A 10,523-nucleotide genomic window follows, 5' to 3' on the forward strand; every position below is an offset into this window, starting at 1 on the left:
GCCACTCCGCTCACGCCTGAAGAAGGTGGCCAGCGGGGAAGCCACGAGCCAGGCTCCGTGTCCCTCTTCCAGGTGGTCTTTGTGCTGACAGGAGACTGCGGTGACCGCACTCACCCTGGCTACCTGGCCTACGAGGACATCGCCGCCGCCAGCTCCGGGCAGGTGTTTCACCTGGACAAGCAGCAGGTGACCGAGGTGAGGCCTCCCCGACGGTCCTCACCCCTGGGCGGCTGGGCTTGGTGGTCAGATAGCTGTGCCATCCGTGAGCAGTGCTCCCGCTGTGGCCAGCACAGCCGGGGCGGTGCTCAGGGCTGTATGACGTCCTCTCGCCAACCCCCCACCCCTCACCCTGCACCCACCCCAAAGGCAGGTGCCGCGGACTTCCCGATTTTGCAGGTAAAGAGGCTGAAGCTCCGAGAAGTAGCCTGGGTCCCCCAGGTGGTCCGGGCTGGCAAGAGGGACTTAGCAAAACCTGCCAGAAGTGTGTAGGGGGGCATGGGGTGAGCTTCTCCGCAGAGTCTGGGAACCCGAGGTGGGGATGGAGGAGTGGGGGGGCAGGGGGCATCCGATTCAGGCCGTGCTGCTGGGGCAGAAAATCCTGCTTGGGGAACTTGACCGTCAGGCACTTGCCCGGTCCTGTGTCCTGAGGTGCCGAGCTGACCTGGTGTCTGCACCCTCACCTTGTTCTTGAACGAGGGGCCCGCCCTTCCGCTCCTCCAGGCCCCACTGGCCGCTCAGAACTTTCCCTGCTTTCCCCTCTCCCTGCACGTCTGCCTGTCCCCTTTCAGGAGCCAGAGGGATCCTTCTAGTGACACGCTTGTAAGTGTTCACCCCTGCCTCCCTGGAAGGAATGAGGGCGCCCATTGCCGTGGTGTAAACACTCTCACCCTGGCGGAGTTCACGCTGCTGTCGTGAGGTCACTGAGCAGAGCTGGGGAGCGATGCTCACTGTGGACTCTCTCGAGCCTCTCTATGCTCTGTCTGTAGTATCCTGTAGTATCTGGAGGGTCTTTCTAAAGCAAATCTGACCGACAGGGCTCTCCCATTTGTCCCCTGGAGAAGGTCCAGACCCTGATCTGACCCCCGTGGCCTGTGTTCTCCCCCTTTGCTCACTGCTGCCACCCCACTGGCCTCTGCTGTTTCTTCAGTGCCTTGTGTCTTTCTACCCCAGGGCCTTTGCTCATGCGGTTTGTTTTTCCCACGTCTCCTCCCCCCACCCCCCGGCTCCTCATTTTCCTGGTCTTAGCTGACATGCTCTCTCCTTGGGAGACCTTCCTTGATCTTCCTGTCAAGACGAAGTCTCTTTCGTGCCCTCGCCCAGCTCCGTGTGCCTCTTTACATGACGGCAGTTTTATAACTGTGCCGTTACTTAATGAACGCCATTAGGCTCTGAGCTCCCTGACAGCCCGGCCCTTGTGGGCCCCATTTGCTGCTGTATCCCCGCGCCTCACGCGGCCAGTGGCATGGAGCAGGTGCTCAGAAAATAGCTGGTGAGCGGACAGCTGCGGGGTCCCCCGTGCCCGAGGCCTTGGGAGGAGGAGGGCGAGAGAGACTGTGTGTGAGGCAGGCCCTGGCCCCAGCCAGCCGTGCCGCAGCCTCCAGGAGAAGGTGTTTTGTGTTCGGTGTTTACGCTCTCCCGGGCCGTGTTTAGGTTGGCCTGCCTTAACTCCCTGTTGACAGATGGCGTTTATGCTTCTCCGCGACACTTCGGACTTTATTTTTTGGCCCGTCAGCCTACTCTGGCACGGAGCCGCCCGAGTGAGGGTGGGAGGCATTTACGAGTGGAGGGCTGGCTGGGTCCTTGTTTTGGGAGAGACCTTCTTGGGCAGGAGCTGGTTCTTGTCTGCGGCAAATCGGACAGTGCGGCGCTGGGCGGGTTAGCGGAGGACAGCGGGGCCCCCAGGTCCCCTCTCCTGAGGCAGGGAAGTGGGGCGACTCCGCTAGCACCTGGCCACAGCACCCCGCCTTCGGTCGTGGGAGCCGGTGTGTGTCTGACTTGATGGGCCCTCGGGCGGCCAGCATGGGCTGCCTGCGGTAGGGACCCGGGTCCTTCTCCTTCCTGGACACAGAGCCGTGTCATTCCCGCTGCTCCCAGACATTCGGCGAGCCTGCGACAGCGGCCGGGGCCCCCAGGACGGGGAACAGTGTCTTTGCCCCAACCAGGGGGCTCCAGCTGAGAGAACGAATCCTCGCAAGTTGCAGACGTCCCCACATTGTGCACGTGTCGTTAGCGCCTTCCCCTTTCCGAAGTACGTCCATGGGGCAGGAGCGACACGCTCTGCAGTCTCCCCTTCGCGGACTGTGCACCTGCTACGCTTGCGCGCACAGCTTCAGGGCCTGGGCACAGAGAGAGACTCCGTCCGCGTTAGGTCCCGGTGCTTCTGCGCCTTTGCTTGTAGGCTTGGCCCTATGGGTAATTAAAGCAAGGGCAGGGGCGCCTGGGTGGCTTAGTCGGTTAAGCGTCCGACTTTCGCTTAGGTCATGATCTCGCGGTTCGTGGGTTCGAGCCCCGCGTCGGGCTCTGTGCCGACTGCCAGCTCAGAGCCTGGAGCCTGTTTCAGAGTCTGTGTCTCCCCTTCTCTCTGACCCTCCCTGCTCACGCTGTCTCTCTCTGTCCTAGAAATAAATAAATAAATAAATAAAAAATAAATAAATAAAGCCAGGGCAAGGATCCTCTCCAGCGGCCAATTTGGAGCTTTCACTGTCCTTCAGTGCACAGGGGAGGCAGGCATCGTGGCCCCGTGGGGTGTGCATTTCTGGTCTAGGCTTAGCTGGGTCCAAGCCTCCCACCTTGCTCTGGCACAGAGCCCACCCCCCAGCTCAGTGTACTGTCCCCAGCCCCGGCAGAGTGGGCAGAATTGCTGGCAAACCCCCTCATTCTGCAGCTTTCCCTGGTCCTGGGAAGTCCGTTCTGGCGGCCCAGACCCCGCCCCTGTTAGCACCCGCCCATACAAATAGGGCAAATGGCCCAGCTTCTGCACATCCACTAGCGCAAAGGTGAACCACCTTCTAAGACAGGAAGCAGGAAGTGGGGCATGGGGAGGGGTTGGAAGGGGAGGGCTGACTGTGTGGTTCCAGGGAACAGATCAGGAGGCATAGGCCCCAGAGATGACTATCCTGGATGCTTCCTGGAGAGGGCAGCATGGTGGAGGGTTAAGGCCACACACGCTCTGGCTTCCGACCCCAGCCCTGCCACTGGTGTGCTGTGTGACCTGAACACAGTACTTAACCCCTCTGGGCTTCTATTTACTCCCGTTGGGTTTTATGGGCGCCCCTGCCTCGTGAGCTGGGGGCGTGTGCGTGCAGGCAGCGGGAAGCCCCTGCTTGCTGTGGAGCCCACAACGCAAGGCGGGCTCTAGTGAACCCCCTGAAGGGTAAGGGAAAGCTTCTCAGGCCCTGAGTGCCCAGTGGCCCCCAGCTGGCAGGGCTAGTGCCCGCTCTCCATCACTGAGAGCTGATGACCCAGGCGCCACAGTCTGGCCCCAGCTTTCTGCTCTGTGGCTCTCGGGTTCTTCAGGCCCCCTGGCCTCTGGGCTCTGCTTCCTGGGCCTGCCTGGCTGTCAAGCATCTGGAGGCGGGGCCTCGGGGTGATTTATCTGCCGTGAACAGCCCAGCGGCAGCCATCTGGCCAGGGAAGCAGCGCCAGATTCTTTCACTCCTTCCCCATCGGTGACAGCGATGGGCCCTGTTGCAGCACTGGCTCACGGGGCCCCCAGTCCCGCTAACATCTGGAAGCCATTGTCTTCACCAGATAAACATTGAGCTTGCTCGATGGAGGCTCTCTGCTTGGAAGCCGCCCTACCCCCTGCCCGATTCCACTCAGAGTCCCGGGGCCCTTGCAGGGTCCAGAGAGCCTTGTCTGCAGGCCTGGGTCTGCAGGGGGTCTGGGCTGGCTGAGGGCAAGATGGTCAGCACTCCCAGCGCCCCAGTGGTGACACGCTCAGGGCCCGTGGACACGCAGCCAGCTGGTGGGGTCACTGGCACTGTGCTCTGTCTGCGCCTGCTCTGCCGCTCGGGAGCCCGAACTCCTGGGCATCGTCACTCTGTCATCGCTACAAGCTTGTAATGACGGTTGCAACACAGCAGTGCGTGTGATTTCTTGGGGTAATTGTCAGTGGGCGTGGCCACTGCCTCCAGGCAGCTTTGCTTAGTTATGTTTTCCTCTATGAGCCCTGACAAGGTGGCCCCCCCCACCCCAGGGAAGAAGACAGTGGTCCCGGAGCTGTGGTGGCCGCTGTCTTGCCTCAGTGGCTTCTGGCCGTCTCTCCAGATGGGAGCCTTGGCTACTGCTTCCTCCCTCCAGCCCCCGTGTGTGCAGAGAAACTTTTCAAGAGAAACATTACTTAGAAAGCCGGGTGAGGGGGCACCTGGGGGGCTCTGTCGGTTAAGCATCTGCGTTTCAGCTCAGGTCATGATCTCATGTTTTCGTGAGTTTGAGCCCCTCATCAGGCTCTGAGCGCAGACCGCGTGGAGCCTGCTTGGGATTCTCTCTCTGTCTCTCTCTCTGTCCCTCCCCTGCTGGAGCTCTCTCTGTCTATCTCGAAAGAAAGAAAAAAGAGAGAGAAAGCTAAGTGAAACAGAAGAAAGAGGAAGCTCCAAGTATACAAACAAGTGAGTTTTGGGAACATAGGATTCTTATCCTGTAGTAACTGAAATCCAGCTGTAAAATGTTAGATGTGGCAGCTCAGTCTGAACAAAATGTGTTCACTTTTCAAATCTCGGGCAGTTCTTCCACTTCCCTTCTTTCCCTTTTCTCTCTCACGGGAGATCACACAGTAGGACTGTGATTCAGAGCAAGGATGGTGAACATGGAGCACACAAGGCCCCGCTTTCTGATCCCGTATCCACGGCAGACATGACTCATCGATCACAGATCGTTTTCCTCACTGAGGCCGAACACGGCTTCAGAGTTTTTCAGATAGTATCCCAGGAAGCTGCTTCCAGTTGGTGAGAATTGGCGAGCCACAGGATACCACTGCGGTTGCCTCGGGGTATATCTTAAAGTCATGGCATACTTATTCTTTTTAGAACTCTTTAACTTAAAAAAAAAAGATCATGAAAGTTGTTAAAAGATAAGGAAAAGTAAGAAGATAGGAGAAGGAAGAAAAAAAGAAGGAGGGTGGCAAACTAGAAAACAGACCCCCTTTTAAAAAATTTTTTAAAATATTTATTTATTTTCAAGAGATAGAGCACGAGCAAGGGAAGGGGCAGAAAGAGGGGGAAACACAGAATCTGAAGCAGACTCCAGGCTCTGAGCTGTCAGCACAGAGCCTAACACGGGGCTCGAACCCACAAACTGCGAGATCATGACCTGAGCTGGAGTCAGACGCTTAGCCGACTGAGCCTCCCAGGCGCCCTGAAAACAGACTCTTGGTGATAGAGAACAAACTGAGGGTTGATGGGGGGGGGGGGGGGGGGGGANAATGGGTGATGGGGATTGGGGAGGGCACTTGTGGGAAGGAGCACTGAGTTTAGTATATAAGTGATGAATCACTGAATTCTGTTCCTGAAACCACTATTACCCGATGTATTAACTAACCAGAATTTAAATAGAAACTTGAAACAAACAGAAAAGAACCTACATCCCAGCTAGCTTCAGCACTTAACATTTTTGCCCCACCTCCTCGAGCTATCTCTTTCTGTGCTTTATCATCATAAATAGTTAACGTATCATCATAAACAATCATGCAACCTTATCTGTAAATAATTTCATACGGGTTTTTCAAAGAATGTATGATCTCGGACATAACCCACAATATCCTGTAACAAAATGAGTAGTACTTTGCTGGTATTGTCCAATGCTGAGTTCATAGTCGATTTCCCTAATTGTCCTCAAAATGTCTTCTGCAACACTTTTTGTCAAATCGGGATTTAATCGGGGGCTGTGCGTCCCGTTTTCTTGTTGTGTTGGTTACATCCGCTTACATCTGGAGCAGCCTGCCCTTTTTTTTTCATGCCACCAACCTTTGGAGAGGCACTGACTGTACAGTGTCCTGTGTTACAGATTCATCTGTTTCCTTGTGGTGTCATTAATCTGTTCCTTTACCCCCTGGACTTCCCGTAACCTGGCAGTCAGCTCTAAGTGGCTGATGAATGGAGGCCAGCATTTTGGGCAGGAATAGCTCGTGGTTGGTGCGGTGTGTATTTTCTGCTGCATCGCGCCAGGAGGTAAAACAATGTCTGATTGTCCTGCTGTTCCTGATGTTAGTTTGATCACTGGGTTAAGGTGGTCGCAGCCAGCTCTCGGCATTGTAGGGCCGCATTTCTCCCTTTATGACTCAGGTGGTCTGCAGGGTAGTGCCTGGGCTCCACGTGGACATCCCTTCCCCCCCACCACCATCTTTCCATCTAATGGTTGTGGCGTCCGATGCTTGCCTGAAACAATGATTTCACGAGGGGTTGCAAAATGATGATTTCCTAATTGCATCATCTCTTGCACTTTTACAAGTGGGCATTCTTCCCTGAAGAAGAGCTTTTGCTTCCCAAAAGGGATGACTTGGGTTTTTTTTGAGACACAATTCCTATGGAAAAGGCAGGGATCGGGCTTCTTTCTCTTTCATTAGCAAGCTGTTTTCCTTGGTGGCAAGTGAGGTTTTATTGTTTTGAATTTTGCTTTTTTTTTGAGTATTATTATTATTCATTTACTTTTTTATTTATTTAGAGAGAGCGTGCACAAGTTGGGGAGGGGCAGAGAGAGAGAGAGAGAGAGAGAGAGAGAGAGAATCCCAAGCAGGCTCCACGATGTCAGTGCAGAACCCAACGCAGGGCTTGATCTCACAAGATCATGACCTGAGCAAACTCAAGAGGCAGACGCTTAACCGAATGAGCCACCCAGGCACCCGTGGGCACACAGAGTCTATAATTCAGTGTGTTTCAATGGATTAAAGTCATTATTCTTTCGGGGGCTCAAGTTGCCCCAGACTTAGCTAGTGGGGCACCTGCAGCCTGGTTCCTATGTCCTTTTGCTGTGTGCTATTCGCCTTTGAGAACTTCCTCCCCTTAGGGAGTTACTAGCTGTCCCGGGCTTGCCTGATAAATCGCCTGCTCCAGACCTGGTATCAGCCATCTCTCCAAACAATCCCAGCGGGGAATTGTATTTAGAAACCACTGGGTTATAAATTCACCGGGAATGAATTTGTATATAAATAAAATACTTGCAGCTCTCTCTTAAACTTGGCTGTAAGAGAGAATCTTGGTCCAGCAAACATTGACATGTATACGTCTTTGCTTCATCCTGCAAGATACATAAAACAATTTTACGAGCACGATACTGACGTCCCTGCCAACTTAAAGCTACATAAGGATTTCTTTGCAGCTCTTTCGGTCCTTGGGGTGCCCTTCGCTGAGAAAATATAGTTGAATCCCCCCGGGGCTCTGAATTCACTTGGAGCTATTCTTTTCTCTCTGTGGTTACAGTGCTCATTTGTTGGACAGTGAGGTTCATGTTTCGTTTTGTTGAGTTCAGGAAGCATCCCGTGAAAACCTTAAAGTCACTTGGCCTGGAGGGAGGCCCCCTCAGAGTCCTCTTTCCTGGTTTCCTTACTGGAAACCAGGTGACAGTGACGAGACTGGCTCTCACAAAGGCAGGGATGGGGATGGAGCTGAGTGAGGCGGCCGTCAAGGTGAACCTGGTGGCCCCGTTGAGGAGGCGTGTGCCCTGCTGTATCTCACACAGTGAATGCGTGCTTCCTGGACACCTGTTTGTTCTAGACACTGAGCTCAGGCCACGGCGGAGGGTCTCTGCCCTCCGGGCATGAATCTAGGCGGGAGCTGATTGATAAGGGAGGGGCAGGTTATTTCTGCCAGAGAAGAGCGTGTGTGGTGGGAGCTGGGGGTTCAACCCTACCAGCGTGGGGAGAGTCAGAGGCACACTGACCTTGAGCCAGGTGAGACAGCTGCCTAAATCCTAGAATGGAACACAGGCTCGTGAAAATGGTGGTAAGAATTTGGAGAAACCCAACAATTCTGTGCTCGGTGAGGTATCTCAGGCTGGATCCGGGGTTGCGGACGGTGGGGGCATTGTAGGCACGCGTGGGGGGCAGTCTTTGAGAACCCCCTGCAATCATTCTTTAATGATGGCGTATGGTAGTCTGGGAGAAGCGCACTCCTCGCCTCTTCCCTGCTTTTCAATGGCACCCACCCAAAACACGTAAGATTTTAGAATGAATAAGCAATTCCAGAAACCAAGGATTTAGGATTTCTCAATATGGTGAAACAGATCAGGAGGAGCCTCCACTTTGCCGCAGACCTTCTCGGTCCCGTTTAGAGAGCTATCCTGGCAGAAGTGTGGTCTGAGGTCCCTTGGGCGAGATGGTGGATTAGATTGCTCTGGGGGAGATTCCGGATCTCCAGGGATCATCTGTGTGTAGGAGGCATCAATCAGGAAGGCTTCCAGGAGGAAGTGATGGGTGCCATAGCAATTGGCCATTCCCTCCCAGCTGCCTCAGTTCAGGTGTTACATCTCCCAGCCCGCAGGCCAGGAGGGTGATGGTGTGTGGATTGGCCTTTGTGTAGGGTAGGGGGAGTGGGAGGAGGGGGCGGGGGATTGGGTGTCCTGGAAGGTTTATGCGCTGCCTAAAACCCGGGGTGGGGACTGGAATCTGCTGGAAATCTGTTAGAGACCTGCCTCCAGTGGGTCAGACACGAGCGAGACCGCAGGCACCTGCTGGCGTCAGCTTCTCACACCTGCCTCCCAGGTGCTGAAGTGGGTGGAGTCAGCGGTCCAGGCCTCCAAGGTGCACCTGCTGTCCACAGACCACCCGGAGGAGGGCGAGCACACGTGGAGGATTCCCTTTGACCCCAGCCTGAAGGAGGTCACCATCTCCCTGAGCGGCCCGGGTCCCGAGATCGAAGTCCGTGACCCGCTGGGTATGTGCCTCCCAGCACTGGCCGGCCTCTGCTTTGGCCCCCAACACTGCGCTGGGAGTCCGGATGGGACAAAGAGAGAGACCTGGGGTGGCAGCGGGTTGGGACACAAGGCTCTGGGAATGAGGAGGGCGGGGGGTGCCACGTGGGGGGCAGAGAGGGTGCCCGTGGTGAGTGAGGAATCAGGTAGGCTGTTAGCAGCCAAGGGAGGGGAATTAAAGTAACGACAGTCCTGCGGGCACCTGGGTGGCTCAGTCCATTAAGCATGTGGTTCTGGATTTCGTCCAGGTCATGACCTCACGGTTGTGAGATCGAGCCCCACGTCGGGCTCCACACTCAGCTTCAGGTTCTCTCTCTCTCCCTCTGCCCCTCTCCCCAGTGCGCCCTCTCACACGCGCTTGGGCTCTCTTCCTCTCAGTCTCGCTCTCTCATAAAAGAATGACAGTCCCTGGGATGCAGGGTCCATGTGGAATCTTACCCTTATTCTCAGGATACCTGTAGTGGGCCAGCAGACCAGTCGGGGCAAGGGTTGGTGGCCGGCCATTGAGATGGGAAGCCAGGGCTCTGGGAGGTGGAGTGACTTGTCCGGGTCACCCAGGGTCAGTGTGATTTGGACCCAGCCACCTGGCCTCACAGAGCTCCAAGGATGTCATGGGTCCCCAGGTCTCGAGGCCAGGTGTCCACCCCGAACCTGGGGGTGGATGAGGGTGGAGTGCAGAATGAGGCAAAGGCCCGAGCACCACACAAGGCGTCAGTTTCTCTGGGAAGGCCGAGGCTGGTGTTTGGAAGACCGTGGGTTCCTGGGGACAGAGTGGGGCCTCTGTCACACAGTCAGGAAAGCACTGGGGACAGAAATCCTTGGGCGTTCCACAGGGAGGATCCTGCAGAAGGATGAGGGCCTCAACGTACTTCTCAACATCCCTGACTCTGCCAAGGTTGTGGCCTTTAAGCCTGAGCATCCTGGGCTGTGGTCCATCAAGGTACGGACCCTGGTTCCCAGGGAGGGAGGCCAGTTTCACCGAGCTGAGATACGGGCTCCCTCCTGCCTGTCCCAGGAACCTGGGGCCCTGGGAGGCTGAGGGCTGGAACATGGGTGGTGACGTGGGCATGTCAATAGAAGTAAGGGGTCAAGAACAGAGGAGGAGTATTCTGCTTTGCACCAGTGAAAGGACGTAGAGAGGTTTGGGGTGAGTTAGGGAGCTTTTCAGAAAGAGTTGGAGACATGATTTGAGTGTCCAGAGGTGGGTGACTGAGCCGGCTGGAGGTTCAGAAACCTATTCCGTGAAGAATGAACGGAAGAAGCAAGGGTGGTCTTGGGGGAAGGATGGCTCAGAGGGCCGGGGGAGCAGGGCCTGCTCGAATCTGCAAGGTCCTGGAGGCCGGGACTTGGGGTCGGCTGGGCTCCCGGCGGAGCATCCTGGGATGGGGCAGGCTGCTGCCTTCCACGGATATAAGCTCCTGCTGATGGGGCAAACGTTAGTGGGCTGGGTGTGGGCGCTGCAGGGGAAGGGGCGGCATTGACCCCTGCCCTTCAAACTCTGAGCGACTTTGCTCTGAGAGCTCTGATGCCAATGGGGAAGGCAAGGCAGGGATTCGATGTGCCGCGGGACAGACAGAGCCGCAGGCATTGGGCAGGGCTGGGGGAGGGGGTGGCCGGGA

At 55.9% G+C, this 10,523-nt stretch overlaps 1 protein-coding gene across 1 annotated transcript in view; it reads left to right on the forward strand.

Annotated features, from left to right (window-relative positions):
- Window positions 1–10,523, forward strand: part of HMCN2 (hemicentin 2) — a 132,085-nt gene that overhangs the window by 6,385 nt on the left and 115,177 nt on the right. Inside the window, 3 exon segments of the mRNA XM_077768469.1 lie at window positions 73–195; window positions 8,696–8,867; window positions 9,738–9,844. Of these exon segments, the coding sequence (XP_077624595.1) occupies window positions 73–195; window positions 8,696–8,867; window positions 9,738–9,844 (402 nt within the window).

This window comes from Crocuta crocuta, unplaced genomic scaffold (genome assembly GCF_008692635.1).
Source record: "Crocuta crocuta isolate KB4526 unplaced genomic scaffold, BGI_CrCroc_1.0 scaffold35, whole genome shotgun sequence".
Classification (NCBI taxonomy): Eukaryota; Metazoa; Chordata; class Mammalia; order Carnivora; family Hyaenidae; genus Crocuta; species Crocuta crocuta.